The sequence below is a fragment of the Oryctolagus cuniculus genome, chromosome 11 (genome assembly GCF_051225735.1).
Source record: "Oryctolagus cuniculus isolate XC-2025 breed Fujian yellow rabbit chromosome 11, ASM5122573v1, whole genome shotgun sequence".
Lineage (NCBI taxonomy): Eukaryota > Metazoa > Chordata > Mammalia > Lagomorpha > Leporidae > Oryctolagus > Oryctolagus cuniculus.
The window spans coordinates 28,703,125-28,721,209 of NC_142877.1; the positions used below are offsets into that span (position 1 = coordinate 28,703,125).

The 18,085-nt window shown below is 44.8% G+C and overlaps 1 protein-coding gene across 3 annotated transcripts in view; it reads right to left on the reverse strand.

Moving 5' to 3' along the window:
• Nucleotides 1-18,085, reverse strand: part of DNAAF9 (dynein axonemal assembly factor 9) — a 126,406-nt gene that overhangs the window by 106,409 nt on the left and 1,912 nt on the right. For all 3 annotated transcript variants that reach the window (XR_016216653.1, XM_070052018.2, XM_089308180.1), the window contains exon 2: nt 2,947-3,026. Coding sequence is in view for 2 of the 3 variants with exons in the window: in XM_070052018.2 (XP_069908119.2) it covers nt 2,947-3,026 (80 nt within the window). In the remaining variant the exon portion in view is untranslated. The remainder of the gene's footprint in view (nt 1-2,946; nt 3,027-18,085) is intronic.

Sequence of the window (18,085 nt, forward strand, 5' to 3'; positions counted from 1 at the left end):
AGTTAAAGGCAGCAGCTCAGATCAGTTGGTTTGTTTTTGTTTTTAGATATTATTTGTTTGAAAGACAGAGTTACAGAGAGGCAGAGGCAGAGAAAGAGATCTTCCATCCACTGGTTCATTCCCCAAATGGCTACAATGGCTGAAGCTAGGCCAACCTGAAGCCAAGAGCCAGGAATTTCTTCTGGGTTTCCCATGTGGGTGCAGGGGCCCAAGGAATTGAGTCATCTCATATTGCTTTCCCAGGCCATAGCAGAGAGCTGGAATGGAAGAGGAACAGCCGGGTCTTGAACTGGTGCCCTTACGGGATGCTGGCACTGCAGGCAGCGGCTTTCCCCCCTTTGCCACAGCACCGGCCCCTCAGACCAGAAACCAAACTAAGTAACTCTGTGAAAGAAACAGGCCCCAACATCAAGGACTCTTACCTGGATTCCAAGAACATTTTGCTGATACAATCAGTCTTGACTACTAAGGTTAATTTTTTAATAAATTCTCTCCATTTAAAAAATATTTGAAGCCGGCGCCGCGGCTCACTAGGCTAATCCTCCGCCTAGCGGCGCCGGCACACCGGGTTCTAGTCCCGGTCGGGGCGCCGGATTCTGTCCCGGTTGCCCCTCTTCCAGGCCAGCCCTCTGCTGTGGCCCGGGAGTGCAGTGGAGGATGGCCCAGGTGCTTGGGCCCTGCACCCCATGGGAGACCAGGAAAAGTACCTGGCTCCTGGCTCCTGCCATCGGATCAGCGCGGTGCGCCGGCCGCAGCACGCCGGCCGCGGTGGCCATTGGAGGGTGAACCAACGGCAAAGGAAGACCTTTCTCTCTGTCTCTCTCTCTCACTGTCCACTCTGCCTGTCAAAAAAAAAAAAAAAAATATTTGAGAGGCAGAGACACAGAGAGTGAGACAGACAGACAGAGAGACAAAGGGAGCTCCCATCTGCTGGTTCATTTCCTAAATGGTTCATTTCCCAAATGCCTGCAATAGCCAGGGCTGGGCCAGGTCAAAGCTGGGAGCCAAAGCTGGGAGCTCAATCCAGGCTTTGCCACGTGGGTAGCAGTGACTCAACTGCTTGAGCTATCACTTGCTGTCTCCCAGGGTATGTGTCAGCTGTTAGCAGAGCCAGGACAAACCCAGGTGCCCTGACATGGGACACAACTGGTGTCTTAACTGCCAGGCCAAACACCTGTCCTGAAGTTGTTAATTTCCGAAGGGTAATTCCCAAGGAATTTATGCCAACATTCTATAAAACCAGAAAACACTGAACAAATCCTTTCATGGCTTGTTAAAGATTTTGGAATATGGAGTGGGTGTTTGGCCATGCATTTAAGATGCCAACTGGGACCCCTGTGTGTTATATTAGAGTACCTAGATTCTAGTCCTGGCTCTACTCTCAACTCCAGCTTGCTGCTGATGGCTTGAGTGGTTAGGTCCTTGCCATCAGCTTGGGGGACCTGGATTCAGTTCCCAGCTCCCAATTTTGGCCTGGCCCAGCCTCAGACATTGTGGGCATTTGGGGAGTGGACCAGCAGATGAGAATGCTCTCCTCTTCTTATCTTCCTCTCTCAGTCTCTTTCTCCATCTCTGTCTCTCAAATAATAAAAATCTTTTTTAAAAAGATCTTGAAAGAATTTTAGCTGGCCTAAGAATAGAGGTAAAAATAACATTAACTTCTTGGGATTTCTATCAGAACAGGGGGATTAAATAAAGGCAGGTTAAGGTGGTATGAAAAAGACCCAAAGATATGACGACAACAAGTGAATTGAACCACAAACATTCGTTGTTTCACAATCATAAACTTCAGGTGCAAGGGCTACTAGCACTGTAACTGTATACTGTGGTGCAGTGGTGACTGTGCCTGCACAGGGCCCCCACGAAGCTTATGCTCTAGTGGGCTGGGTCAGAAACATATGAAAAGGAAATCAAATACTGTCTTCACTACTGCCCTTCAGTGCCTCAGCTACATACAGTACCTGGTTCCTGGGTGTCTGTGAAGTTTCAGAGCTATGGTTCTGGGCAAGAGTGAAGTATCAAGGGCAGGAGGTAAACCTGTCTGTCTGAGGATAAGAAGGGGTTAGGAAAAAAGGAGCTCCAAGAATGCTCTCATCCAACTTCATTAAAATAGCAATATATGGGGCTGGTGCTGTGGTATAGTGGGTAATCTGCTGCCTGCAGTGCCAACATTCCATAAGGGCGCTGGTTCAAGTCCCAGCTGCTCCACTTCCGATCCAGCTCTCTGCTATGGCTAGGAAAGCAGTAGAAGATGGCCCAAGTCCTTGGGTCCCTGAACCCATGTAGGAAGACCCGGAGGAAGCTCCTGGCTCCTGGCTTTGGATCAGGGCAGCTCTGGCCGTTTGTGGCCATTTGGGGAGTGAACCAGTGGATGGAAGATCTCTCTTTTTCTCTCTCTGCCTCTGCCTCTCTGTAACTCTGCCTTTCAAATAAATAAATTAAAAGAAAAAAGAAAAGCAGACATTATAAAAAATAGCAACATGTTTCAGGGGAGTACGAGTCAGGAGAAGTATACCAGCTGACTGTTTATCTCACCATATTATTAATATCTTCCTGTGACAAGAAGCCAAGTTGTTCCAATCTGTTAAAAGCACTGACCCAGGTGCTAGCACTGTGGCATAACAGGCTAAGCCTCCACAATATGGGCGCCAGTTCATGTTCTGCCTGCTCCTCTTCTGATCCAGCTCTCTGCTAGGGCCTGGAAAAGCAGTGAAAGGTGGCCCAAGTGGTTGGGCCTCTGCACCTGTGTGGGAGACCCAGAAGAAGCTCCTGACTTCAGACTAGCACAGCTCTGGCCATTGCAGCTGTCTGGTGAGTGAACCGGCAGATGGAGGACCTCTCTCTCTTTCTGTCTCCCTCTCTGTGTCTGTAACTCTCTCTCTCAAGTAAATAAAATCTTAAAAAAAAAAAAAAAAGAAGAAGAAGAAGAAGAAGAAAAGCACTGACCTAGGATGCAGAGGATGCCATCAGGCTGAGACTTGCTGCTCTGGGTCAGGATACTCTGAACTCGGCGGAGTCGGCTGCAGCTGCAATAGGAACAGAAAACAATTCCCTGAGTTCCTGCACAGCCCAGGAGAAGAGCGGCATCTTGTGTGAGAATTCCATGATTAAGGTGTGAAGAAGAGGAATGGCTTAACCAGGAGTGGACATTGCGTAGCTCTGGTATCAGTACCATGGGAATGCATTGGGAAGGCTTCCTTTCTAGTCTGTTTTCTGGAACAGACTGTTCAGAACCGGTCTGAAGACTAAGTCTGAACTTCTGACTACAAACTGATGGTCAGGAGCTCTCTGGTCCCCTGCAGGTCAGAGATGGAGAGGACTAACTCAGCAGTGGCCTCCAGGAAATTTCAATGCCATCTTATTTTTTGAGGATTTGTGAAGCAGAGTTTCTACACTGATTTGCCCTTATTATGGTCTTCATGAGTCTGACTCAAAACCAAAAGCAAACAAAAAGCAAACACAAAAACGAAGATTTGTTTGAGAGCCTAGATGAAGCCTCACAGCTATCCTCAAGAGCATCAGCAGAGGAAAACTGCGCCCATCTGTGTGCAGATCTTAGTCCTTCAGCCACGGTTCTCCTCTTGCCCCCAAGCGAAATGTGAGAAGAGGCACTCCCAGACACTGACATATCCAGGACCCCACTCTCAGAACACCTAGTCCTCTTCCTCCCCAGTATCCTCTATTTCCAGCCCCAGAGGGGATCCTACCACCACCAGTCATTCCCTAATACTCCAGATAGTAATCTCTTCCCTACATTGAGCAGAATCCCAGCCCTCCACATCGTTAACTAAGATCTTTCACAAACCAACTGTATTAACTGTTCCATCCACCACGGTCAGACTTCACGGCCACCCTAACTGAACCTGCTGCAGTACACTGCCCTACACCCAGCTACGCAACACTACATTCTCAGATTCCTTTTCCTTTTTGGATTCTTCTTAGTGTTCCCATGCCCCAACTCATTCAGGTTCAAGGTTTGGAAGCAGCAGGACAAAAATAGCAAGAAAATTAAAGAAGAAACTTCTTTCCCTGGGAAATGGTTAATGTCCGCCTTCCCTTACTTTTTCATGTTTCATAGAAGCTTGATCTCATGATCACTTCCTGCACTAGGAATATTTCATCAAGTTGGTCCCTGGCTCATTTCCCAATCCATCTAGACAGTAGGCTGAGTGACTGCCAAGGTTACTAAGAGCTCTTTGGTTTTCAAACTTAAAACCAGCCAGTGACAAAAGCATGAATAGGCCATGTGACCAAGAAACAAGTAACTCCCCCACTACTGCTGTAGAAAGCCAAGATAATACTGAAAACACAGTTTCTTTTTTCACAAGCATCTTGACTAAATAAAGAGGAAGCAAACAAAATACAGACAGATATTCCTCTTCCCAGAGTAAAAATTATCCTGGTTAGTGTTTCTTATTTTGTCAAATGGGTAAAATTAAATTCAGTTCTTTTTCCTTTGTACATTTTCTTGCTTCCCAAATTCAATTTTTAAAATTAATGTATTTATTTTAAAAATTTATTTGAAAAGCAGAGTGACAGAGATATCTTCCATCTGCTGGTTTACTCCCCAGTTGCCTGCAACAGCCAAGGCTGGGCCAGAACAAAGCCAGGAGTCCTGAATTCCACCCAACTCTTTCATGTACTGGAGCCTTAATCTTTGCTTCCCAGGATGCACATTAGCAGGAAGTTGGATAAGAAGTGGAGGAGCTGGGACTTGGAGAAGGGGATGCAGGCATCTCACATGGCAGTTTAACCACTGTGCTACGATGGGTTGTTTTGAACATAAGCTACCATTTGTCACCAAACCATGAAATGTGTCACAGAACTATTTACCTTTTAATTAAAGTGGGGGGAAACCCCAATAAAAGAAAACTACGATCACCTACCCATATTTCCAGATCTCAGAATTAATCATTGTTAATATTTCGGGATATTTTTATTTTTATCTACATAAGTGCTTTTTTGAATTATGTAAAATATTAACCTTTTTTGAGGAAAAAGTAAAATATTACATACAAAGCTAAAGTCTTTATTCTTCTGAACTGAGACCAGTCCATTTAACGGAGACTTTAAACATACACCAAACCTGAGCATTGAACTGGGCTACTGGTTGAATGGCCTGCTGTCCCCCACGACTTCACAAAGTCCTGTCTTTAGAAGACATATAGACACAGCAGAGCCAGTAATACAACTTAGGTAAAATATGCTGTTTTCCTACTGTATTTCTGATATTACTTGTATTCAGACTCAGAATTTAGACATGACGGATGACCACATGAGGAAACCAAGATCTAACCACTCAGTTTCCCTAAGATCACAAGACCTAAGCCACCAAGCATTTTGAACTTTTTCTTTCTGCTACACCTGAGTGTTTTCCTGACAATACAGTTAGCCACAGGTATAATACTTATGAATTCTAAACAATCATCTCCTCTCTTCCATATTATATATACTAATTACCTTACTGCTTACTGCTTTTATAACAATTGCTATATAAACATCCAAGTATGTTTTCTTGTCTGTATCTGATTATCCAGGATCCCTAGAGAGAAAAAAAAGTGGAAAAAAAAAATAATTTTTTAAAACCTGGCTCCATAGAGGGGGGGATTGAAAATAAAGATTTACCTGTTTTTTCCTCCATAATTTGCACTTTTCTATTTTGAAAACTGAACAAAATACTAGTACAAGGGGACTTTAAAAGTTCATGCAAAAGTAAAATTTAAAGTATACATTAAAAGTATATATGTATATTGCTGCAAAAACATTTTAGAAATCATAGTTTTGAAATAAATTTTTATACTAAAATAAACATACTTTTAATTCAATTTTCCCAGCAACTTTTTTTTCCCCAAAGACTTACTTATTTATTTGAAAGATGGAGTTACAGAGAAGGAAATGCAGAGACAAAGAGAGAGAATCTTCCATCCACTGGTTCACTCCCCAAATGGCCACAATGGCCAGAGCTGGGCCAGACAGAAGCCAGGAGCTTCATCTGGGTCTCCCAAGTGGGTATAGGGAGCCCAACCACTTGGGCCATCTTCTGATGCTTTCCCAGGTGCCTTAGCTGGGATCTGGATCAGAAGTGGAGCAATGGGGACAAGAACCAGTGCCCATATGGGATGCCAGCACTGCAGGTGGTAGCTTAACCCACTATACCACAACACTGACACCCCCTTCCTATCAACTTTTAAAGATCCTCTAATATATATACTTTTTTAATTTATTTGACAGATAGAGTTAGACAGTGAGAGAGAGAGACAGAGAGAAAGGTCTTCCTTCCGCTGGTTCACTCCCCAAATGGCCACCACGGCCGGCGCTGCGCCAATCCGAAGCCAGGAGCCAGGTGCCTTCCTCCTGGTCTCCCATGCGGGTGCAGGAGCCCAAGCACTTGGGCCATCCTCTACTGCCCTCCCGGGCCACAGCAGAGAGCTGGACTGGAAGAGGAGCAACTGGGACTAGAACCCGGCGCCCACCTCTAATATATTTTCTTTATATTCTGTATGTTTTGTGTTTTAAATGCTTTACCAAGTGAACCTTCATACAGTCTGATGTAGGGACAGGCATTTGGTCTAGCAGTTAAGACACTAGTTATGATGCCCATAACTCACACTGGAGTGCCTGGGTTTGAGTCTCAGCTCCTGTTCCCAATTCCATTTTCCTGCTAATGAGCACCTTGGGAAGCAGAAGGTGGTGATTCAAGTAGTTGGGTCCCTGCTGCCCACATGGGAGACTTTGATGGAGAACTCTAGTTCTAATGGGCTTGTCTATTATAAGTCTTCCAAGTATGAATTTTAGCAGTTTTACCTGTTGCTTTCACTATCTGCAGATTTTAACCCAACTCATTAACTTACCAAGTTTTGACGGCTCATCACTGTGTGCCAGGCACCATTTATAGCACTGGAGATTTCGCAATGACTGTACAGGTAAAAATTCCTGGGACAAGAATCCTAGAACTTCCTTTTCTTTTCTTTTATTTTTTTTTAAGATTTATTTTATTTATTTGCAAGGCAGAGATACAGAGTAGGGGAAGAGACAGAGACAGAGAGAAAGATCTTTCACATATACTAGTTCACTCCCCAAATAGCTGCAAAAGCCAGCTTTGGGTCAGGCTGGAGCCAGAAGCCAAGAACTCCTTCCAGGTCTCTCATACAGGAAGCAAGTGCCCAAGTACTTAGGCCATCTTCCTCTGCTTTCCCAGGTGCATCAGGAGGGAGCTGGATCAGAAGTGGAGCAGCTGGGACTCAAACCCGGGCTCATATGGATGCTGGTGTCACAGGCAGCAGCTTAAACTGCTGTGCCACAATGCTGATCCCCCAGAACTTACATTTTAATGGAGGAGGTGGGAGAAATGAATAAAATAAATAAGCAAAATACATTTCCCATTGGTGATAACTAGAAAGGGTGTGAGTCCTGGGAGAAGAGTAGATTGTGGTTTTTAAATAGATGGGAAAGACCCCCCTGAGAGTATGTTTACAGGGAGAAAAGAAGTGAGTGCACAAGCAATGCAGCAAGTGCAGAAGTCCTGCAGTGGCAGCATCCAAACCCACCTGTGCTTGCAGCAGAGTAAACGAGGAAGAGAGCAGTAGGAGACAAAATAAAAAAAAAAAGTGCACGAGTTTAGGGACAAATTAATTCAGCTCTCACAAATGATGCTTTGAGCTTTCACTCATAGTGTTCTCAAAAGAAGACGACTTACTGAAACGACTTACATTTTATTAACATCATGCTATATGTGGTGTTGAAACAGACTTAAAGGGGTCAAGAGTTGAACCTGGAAGACCAATTAAGAGTCTACCACCATAATCCAGGTTATAGGTTTATTTGTTTGTTTATCTTACTATATTGGCCAGTACCTCATTATGTTAGCTGGTTTAAATCAGGAATGAGTGTCAAATTTTAGGCAGATGTGTTTTGGGGGCATCTAATAGTCTACTCATTTTGTTAATAGATTTCCTAATAATGAACAACTCTTGCACTTTCTAGGATAAACCCTATGTATGTATGAAGTGGTACTGGTATTTTATCACACTTCTAGATTCAATATACTGTTGTTCTATTTAGGATTTTTGCATGTGTAGCTTTCCTTTGTACTTTTCCAAAGTAAGCACCAGGCTTATGGATCCTGCAGAATGAGTGTGCAAGCTGTGAGGTATACAAGTATGCCCCACTTGGCATGTTTCTCAACTCTATCCCCGCTGGAAACATCCTGTGTTCCCTCCTGGCCAGTGTCCTACCATGATCTATCCAGCGGCAAGCCAGGTCAACTGGAATTCTTCCCAGGGACATCTCATTTTATTTTCAGCTATGTATGTATGTATGTATTTGAGAAAGAGAGAGAGAGATCAATCTCATTAACTGGTTCTGCACATTAGCAGGATACAGAAGAGGAACCGGGACTCAAATGCAGCCACTCGATACGGGATGCTGGTGACCAAAGTGGAATGTGAACTACTGTGCCAAATACTTGCCTCTGGATGTCTCATTTTAGAGGTAGAAAAGAAATGGCTTTTAAGGTCAAGGTACAGGAAAAATGTAGCCTGGGGCTTCAGCAGCCATCCCCCCTGCTTCAGGAAATGCATATTCACAGAACACGCAGCCAGGTGGTGAGAAACAGCAGTGAGAGACAGCAAGGACAGAGGCAACTGTTTAGAGAGCAACCTTGGTTCCAACAACTGGCCTGTTCTCCTCTAGACAGATATATTTTGCATAAAAAATAAACTCTAAAACTAACCCTGAAGCCTTTTAGTTCATGCTGCTCTTCCTACAAGTCTGCCTCTCTACCACCCTTTCCAGCCCTATAAGTCAATTTACTTAAATCCTTTGAGTTGGGTTTTGTTATTTGCAACACAAAGCATTCTTAATACAAATCAATCCCAGGACATGTTTAGGGTTGAAGCACACTGATGTCTACACTTATTTGGAGAAGCATTAAAAACAGGATGGATACAGAACTGGCGTTGTGGTGTAACAGGTAAAGCTGCTGCCTGTGATGCCAGCATTCCATATGGCAATGGTTCGTGTCCTGGCTGCTCCACTTCTAATCCAGCTCCTTGCTAATTCGCCCAGGAAAGCAGCCCAAGATGGCCCAAGTGCTTGGGCCACTGCCTCCCACAAGGGAGACCTGAATGAAGCTCCTGGCTTCAGCCTGGCTCAGCCTTGGCCACTGCGGCCACTTGGGGAGTGAACTAGCAGATGGAAGACTCTCTCTGTCTCTAATTCTGCTTTGCAAATAAATCAATCTTAAAACACACACACACACACACACACACACACAGTATGGATTGAAAGACAGATATATGATAAAGCAAATGACTAATCCTTTCACGTTTTCTGTCTTTTGAAAATTTTCATAAGAAGATGTTGGAGGTCAACAGCAGGAGTAATAAAAATCTTATCAGCACTAATCTGGACTTCAGATACTGATTAACAGGAGATTACCGTAGAACTGCTATGGATTTAAGAAACCTGGCCAGGGCTGGCATTGTGGCACAGTGGGTTAAGCCAACAGCTACAGAACAAGCATCCCACATAAGTGCAGGGTCAGTCCCAGCTGCTTCACTTCTGATCCAGCTCTCTGCTTCTGTGCCTTGGAGGGCAGTCAAAGATGGGACCCTGCCACCCAGACAGAAGACCCAGAAGGCGTTTCAGTCTCTTGGCTTCAGTATGGCCAAGTTCCAGCCTTTGCAGTTGTTTGGGGAGTGGACCAGTGGATGGAAGATCCTTCTCTCTGTCCCTCTCTGTAACTCTGCCTTTCAAATAAATAAATAAATAATTCTTTTGTTAAACAAAGAAAGAAACCTAGTCTTACATTAAAGCAGCAACTGTATCTCCCTTCGCAGAACTAGACAACTGCAAAAAAGGCAGGATGGGTGGTAAGGAAATGGCACTGATGTCTTTGCTAGAGCAACAATCTACAATGGAAAGAAAAGCCAAGGTTCTGATGTCATAGCTAATACATGGTTAATCTGACCATAAGTGACTCAACTGAAGAGACACACACAAGCAGGATTTGACTGAAGAATGGGTTGCTACTATTTAACTGTTCGGTGACTTTCATTCTCTCCCAGAATGAGCCAGTGGTCATCAGAAACAACACAACACTGATTCCACACAGCTACCTCCCTGTGGCAAACAAAGAGCTACCTAATCTATATCCATTCTTTCCTTACTTCTTACCAATAGTATACCAGTTTAATTTGGGGCAGCAATAGGGCCAGTTCCATGGCTTCCAGAGCTGACCAATGAGATATATGCAGAAGTTACTATTGGAAGCTTCCATGGAAGTTTTTTCAAAGGGAACTGACAACTAGGAAGAACGTCCCTTCCCTTTCCCCTTCTTGCCTGACGTGATGGCTGAAATTCCTGCAACCATTTGGTGACCACAGAGCTACTGTGAAGATAGAAGTCCCCTGCCAAAGAGAGCAAAATACAAACACAGAAGAGGCCTGGTACCCTGATCGCTGTATATCAGGCCTGTTCTCCCCTACATATGCACCTTTTGCAAAAGGGAATTAACCCTAAAGTTAAGCCATTATTGTCAAACATATTTTACCAGCCCCCAAGTGTAGTTCCCACCTGATAGGCCACCTTATCCAAAATGGTTAAAATTCATGCCCAGTTGCAATTTGTATCTATACCTACTTCATGAAGTGGGATACATCAGATACTCTACAAATTAAATTCAAGAACTTTAGTGGATGCTACCTACCACAAATGGAAAATGTTATCTGGAAGTCTGTTTACTATATGCCAAGGATAACAACATCTTATTTTCCATTTTCTTCCTTTTCTCTGAGCATTTCCTCACACAATCTGCTCTTTGTTAAGTCAGCTTCACAAGTCTTCATTCATAACGAATCCACAATTACTTTCCCTCACTTCTTTGACTACTAAAGGCATGCCAAATCTACATGCAATGTGGAATCTGAGATTGGATCTTAGAATACAAAAAAGTGGAAAACTAGGGAAATTCAAATAAAGTCTACACCACTAAACTCTAAGTAAATTAAAGTGTTATGCCACAATTAATTTCTTTGTTTTGAGAAGAAGCCCAGATGAAGTGTTCATTAGAAGAGCACTCACTAGATTTGCAACTCATCTATCAACCTGAAATTTTTTCAAAATAAGTTAAAAACAAAAAGCATGCCAATTAAGTTGCTGTTTCTCGAAACTATGGCTCAAAATCACAAATAATAGCTTTAGCTATTCAGGTTGCAAATCTTGTTTATTTTCCCCCATCTTTTTTTTTTTTTTTTTTTTTTTTTTTTTTTTTTTTTTTGACAGGCAGAGTGGACAGTGAGAGAGAGAGACAGGAGAAAGGTCTTCCTTTTTGCCGCTGTTTCACCCTCCAATGGCCGCCGCGGCCGGCGCATTGCGCTAATCCAAAGCCAGGAGCCAGGTGCTTCTCCCGGTCTCCCATGTGGGTGCAGGGCCCAAGCACTTGGGCCATCCTCCACTGCACTCCCATGCCATAGCAGAGAGCTGGCCTGGAAGAGGGGCAACCAGGACAGAATCCGGTGCCCCGACTGGGACTAGAACCTGGGGTGCTGGTGCCACAGGCGGAGGATTAGCCTATTGAGCCGTGGCGCCGGCCTATTTTCCCCCATCTTTAAAAATAAAATTTCAGGGCAAAAACAGTAATTTAAGCTGTGTCATATAAAGGCCATCTGCATCTCACTCACACCCCCTTTCCAAAGAAGAAAATATCATAGAAGAGCCCAGGAGTTGTGAAAAATTGTTGCAATATTGCCCACTCATTCATGCCATGATACTCACTAAATAAGAATCCTATCTACTGTCATCCCAGACACAAACAAGAAGGAAGAAAACGTAGGCCTCTACTCTAGGCCTACCTAAGCATTCTTTTTGCTTCCGGAAAGTGCCACACCCAAGCCTCCCTGCCCAGCATCTAAGCAAATACATGGAAGCTAAAACTTTACATTGTAGACATTCAAAGGCATAGTCCTGCTTTTGCATCTTGGATTTTCTTAAGACAGAGACCATCTGTACTATAACTACAGACTTGCAGAGAATCACGGGTATTAGCAACTGGCTAATAAACACCACTTGAGAAGATAACCAGCCTCCAGGAGGTGTGAGGCTTTAATTATAGTTTGCTCTGCAGAGCCTCGCCATCATGAACCACTTCCTCACCACCTAGCACACAACTGTGGCTCTTCGCTCTCTAAACATTCATGGAATTTAACATAGCCCACAGCTTCACCTGTAATTATCCCCTAGTCACTCAGTAAATAACTAGTGCAAGCAGTGTTTGCATAATAGCTGACAACAGCAGTTCACATTTAGGGAGGAACTGATCTAGGGGAAGCAGTGAGAAATTGGAATAAAATGGTCCCGGTGCTTTGGTTAACATTCAAAGCCATCTTCTGCTACCTTTCCAAGACCATTAGTAGGGATCGGGATCGGAAGTGGAGCAGCTGGTACACAAACTGGTGCCCATGTGGGATTCCAGCGTCACAGGCAGCAGCCTTAACTTCTATGCCACAACATCAGCCCCAGCAAATCGTCTTAATCTGGAAACTCAAGTCCTTCTGGTCTGAAGAAAAAGACTTTTTAATGATTTCTTCATGCTTTCAAAATGATAACTGCTCACTATCCCTCCTTGTTAGACATTTACAGGCCCTGGGTCATCTGGTCCTCGCTGCTCCCTAAGGATCTGAGCTCCTGGAACACTGCCTCTTTTGCTGTTACTACTCTTGCCTTAGTTCACAATAATCTCAACATGCACCACTATCTTCACCTCTCAGTTCCTTGACTCATCTCTTCCAGTGCTGCTGTTCTCTATCCTGCCTCAGCCACCTCGCCTCACATTCCCCACAGGCAAGCAGCTCAACATGGTTGTAGGGAGAACACACACCTATGGTGGGTCTCACCTTAAATTTCCAACCACAAACATCAAAGAAGTACTTGGTGCTGCCTGGCAATCTTAAAATATTTCATTTTTCAACTCAGTCTTCTTCACTCTCCTGGGAGAACTTTACACCTCTTTCTCCTGAAATTTTTAAATCACCTCATTCTTCTTTTTTTTAAAGAAATGACATTTAACAATTTTTTATTTTCACTTTACTTGAAAGGCAAAGAGAGAAAGAGATCTTCCATCTGCTAGTTCACTCCCCAAATGCCACCCCACAGCCAGAGTCAGGCTAGGCTGAAATCCGAAACCCAGAACCCAATCCAGTTTCCCCACATGGGTTCCAGGGACCCACATGTCTGAGCCATCACCAGCTTCCTCCACGTTGTGCATTAGCAGGAAGCCAGAATTTGAAGTGGAGCCAGAACTCAATCCAGGTACTCTGAGATGGGATGTGGACATCTCAAGCAGTGTCTTAACCGCTGAGCCAAACCAGTCCATTCTTCATTTTTAGCTGAAGACCCTTCTTCTGATTTACCTGAGAATAAGGAAGTCTTCAGAAGAGAACTTCCACATTCTCCCACTATCAAGCTACCAACACATAAGCATTTAGGTCTCATAATCTGCCACCAATGAAGTGTCCACATTGTGACTATTTTGAGGCCACTCTGTGTGCTAGATGCCATTCCCTCTTCTTACTCAAGAACTTCACCCCTTGCAAGTATCTCTTCTTTATCTTAATTTATTGTCCTGTCCCTACTGCATCATTCTCACCAACTCAGAAATATGCTACAATGTCTATCCACCTAAAAACAAAAGGAATTCTCTTAGGCCGGCGCCGCGGCTCACTAGGCTAATCCTCCGCCTTGCGGCGCCGGCACACCGGGTTCTAGTCCCGGTCGGGGCGCCGGATTCTGTCCCGGTTGCCCCTCTTCCAGGCCAGCTCTCTGCTGTGGCCCAGGAGTGCAGTGGAGGATGGCCCAGGTGCTTGGGTCCTGCACCCCATGGGAGACCAGGAAAAGCACCTGGCTCCTGGCTCCTGCCATCGGATCAGCGCGGTGCGCCGGCCGCAGCGCGCCGGCCGCGGCGGCCATTGGAGGGTGAACCAACGGCAAAGGAAGACCTTTCTCTCTGTCTCTCTCTCTCTCACTGTCCACTCTGCCTGTCAAAAAATAAAAAAATAAAAAATAAAAAAAAAACAAAACAAAAGGAATTCTCTTAACACCTCATGGCCTTCCAGCCACAAACTCATTACTGTGTTCTCCCTTACAACCCTTGAAACCACATCATTATGACTATTGTCTCTATCTTCCATTTTCCCATTCTCTCTTGAACCCACTGCACCAATATTTTTCTCGTCACAGTCACCAATGACCTCCACATTATCAAATCTAAGAGTCTACTCTTATCCTCATCAAAGTATCAACAGTATCATTTGGCTTTCCATGACTGTCCTTGATTCTTTTCCTACCTCAGAGGTAGGAAACCATTTCCTTCAGATTTGGAAAACACTGAAACACTGTCTTTTCTGGAGCCTTCTCACCCTCCTCACTGCCACCCCAGAACTTGGACATTAGTTCTCTTCTCTACCAGCATCACTCCCTGGACCTCCAGTCCCTCGACTTTAAATAGAAAAATGGGAGCCATCAGTACATGTATGGTAACTCCAGCCCCAACATCCATCCAAAAGATACCCAGCAACTTGGCCGGCGCCGCGGCTCACTAGGCTAATCCTCCGCCTAGCGGCGCCGGCACACCGGGTTCTAGTCCCGGTTGGGGCGCTGGATTCTGTCCCGGTTGCCCTCTTCCAGGCCAGCCCTCTGCTGTGGCCAGGGAGTGCAGTGGAGGATGGCCCAGGTGCTTGGGCCCTGCACCCCATGGGAGACCAGGAAAAGCACCAGGCTCCTGGCTCCTGCCATCGGATCAGCGTGGTGCGCCGGCCGCAGCGCGCCGGCCGCGGCGGCCATTGGAGGGTGAACCAACGGCAAAGGAAGACCTTTCTCTCTGTCTCTCTCTCTCACTGTCCACTCTGCCTGTCAAAAAAAAAAAATCAAAAAAAAAAATCAAAAAGATACCCAGCAACTCAAAAACAAGGTCAAAATGGAATGCTATCCTCTCCACAAATCTGCTCTTCTCCCACTGTTCCCAATGTCAAATTAACAAAACCATCCTTCCAATAGCTGAAGCCAAAACTGATTAGACCTTTATGCCTTAATGTTCCTTCAGCTCTCATTCTTCTTCAGTAATTATTTCTCACCACCTTGTATTATGATTCTTACTTTTTTTTTTTTTTTTTTTTGGTGCCTTCTACTTACAAAAGAATTCTTTGAGGGTAGGGGAATGTATTATTTATCTGCACCTACAAAATCTAACACAGTGTATGTGGATTATTTGTATGAAGACACAGGAATGGAATGGCTCCTTCTGCAGAAAAAGACTTGGAAGTAGGAAAGTATATTTCGGATAGATTTCTATTGAATCCTTAGTACTAATTCAGATAGAATAGGTTGTACCTTAGTAATAATTCCCAAATTCCAGCAGCACTTCACTTCCTGCTCACTCTATTTGTCAAACCCAGGTCACTGTTAGCCAGGAGACTCAATGCAATCTGGTCTCTCATATGGGTGGCAAGGACCCAAGCACTTAGCCATTTTGAAGCATTCCCTGCTGCTTCCTGGGGTACCCAGTAGCAGGAAGCTGGAATCAGGAGCATGGCTGATACAGGAACCCAGACATTCCAGACATGTGACGTGGGCTTCCCAAGTGGCATCTTAACCATTGCTCCAAATGCTAACCTCTAGAAATAATTTTTAAATGAGCAAAAATCCCAAGATAGTTGAAATAAAAATGACATTGTTGATAATTATTGATATTGGGTGATAACTGTACAGGGACTCATTCTTTTTTTTTTTAAGATTTATTTTATTATTTGAAAGACAGAGAGGTCTTCCATCCACTAGTTCACTCCCCAAATGACCGTAACAGCAAGAGCGGAGCTGATCTGAAGCCAGGAGCCAGGAGCCAGGAGCTTCTTCTGAGTCTCCCACGTGGGTGCAGGGGCCCAAGGACTTGGGCCATCTTCCACAGCTTTCCCAGGCCGTAGCAGAGAGCTAGATCAGAAGTGAGGCATCCGGGACTCCAACCAGCGCCCATATGGGATGCCGGCACTACAGCAGCAGCCTTACCTGCTACACCACAGTGCTGCCCTCCCCTCCTTTTTTTTAAAAAAGATTTATTTTAATTTATTTGAAAGAGTTACAGAGAGAGGTAGAGACAGAGAAAGAGAGAAAGCTCTTCCACCTGATGTTTCACTCCCCAGATGGCTGAAACGGTTAGAGCTAAGCCGATCTAAAGCCAGGAGCCAGAACTTCTCCAGGGTCTCCCACGTGGGTGCAAGGGTCCAAGAACTTGGGCCATCCTCTGCTGCTTTCCCAGCAGCATTAGCAGAGAGCTGGATGGGAAGGGGAGCATCCAGGACTAGAACCGGTGCCCATATGGGATGTCAGCACTGCAGGCCAGGGCTTTAACCGGCTGCACCATAGCGCCGGCCCCCTCCTTCCTTTCTTATTCTTTAATTTTCACAATGACATACTTTTAGATTATTTTTTAATCATAAGATTAACCCTCCGCTAAGAACTCAACAAATAATAATAAGAAAAAAACACTGTATCTCGACAGGAGAGACAAGGGCTGTAGATAATAATCAAGTCTTAAAATGTCAATTTTGCTTATATTACATTTTTTTGTATTCTATTAGTTACCACAGATCAGGGAAAACATATGGCATTTGTCTTTTTGGGACTGGCTCATTTTACTTTTCTAATGGTTTCCAGCTGCATCCACAAATAACTAAATCTTTAAAAAAAAAAAAAAGCGCCTCTCATTCCAAGCAACAGTATGTTAACTCTGATCTGCATTCTCCACCTGTGAAAATGAACTTCCTTGCTAGGAGAACCACAGACTTGCAAAGTACTATCTACGGGTCTTTAGGAATGTAACTTCACCAGTTAGGCCTGCCTCTTTCATCACTCAGGAGTCAGAGCAGCAAAGCGGCCAAATACGGTGACAGGAAAGAGCTAGGCCTGAACCTGCTGGAAACTCTCAGCGTCACTGTCAGCGAGGGAAAGGCTTGAACAGGGAAGGAGAGTATGTCCACTCGTGTGGTGGAGGACACAAGGGGAAACCTTTACCAAATTCCTTTTAACACAGGTATAGAACAGCCAGGCCTGGGCTTTCTTTGCACTACTCCTCTTGTCTTGTCTAATGATTTTCATTAAACCATTCGACGGAAGATTCAGAGTTTGGGCATGACTAATAAAGTCATCTGATACTTATTTCCAACACAAAAACATTATCATTAAAAAAAAAAAAAAGATTTACTTATTTGAAAGGCAGAGTTAGAGAGAGAGGAGAGACTGGTTCACTCGCCAAATGGCCCCAATGACTGGGCTGGGCCAGGCCGAAGCCAGGAGCCAGGAGCTTCTTCCAGGTCCTTCATGTGGGCAGCACGGGCCCACAGCATCGGGCCATCTTCCACTGCTTTCCCGGGCGCATTAGCAAGGAGCTGGATTGAAAGTGGAGCAGTGGGACTTGAACGGCACCCATATGGGATACTAGTGTTGCGGGCCGAGGCTTGACACACTGAACCACAGCACTAGCCCCAAAACATTATCTTTAAAAAATAAGGGGCAGACATGGGCACATTGGGTTGAGCCACCGTTTGGGACATCAGCATCCTGTATCAGAGTGCCAACTCCAGGCTCAACCGCTCTGCTTCCAACCCAGCTTCCTGAAATGCATCCTGGGAGGCAACAAAGGATGGCCCAAGTATTTGGGTCCCTGCCACCCACACAGGAGACCGGATGGACTTCCAGGCACCTGGCTTCAGTCTGGCCCAGCCCTGGCTGTTGCAGGCATGCGGGGGAGTGAACCAGCATCTGGAAGATAACTTTCTCCCTCCCTCCCTACACCCACTCCCATCACTCTTTCAAGTAAATGAAAATAAATAAAAACTAAACAATAAGCACGCTGCCATGCTACTAGAAACAAGGAAAGCAACAGTTATCTTAGAGATGGATTTTACAGTAAAGCTGATTTTTCCGCCCAAAAGTTTCAAAAAGACTCAAATCAAGATCCCTAAGCTAAGGGCTGGCGTTGTGGCACAGCAGGTTAAGCTGCCAGCTGCAAAACCAGTATCTCATGTGAGTGCCTCTC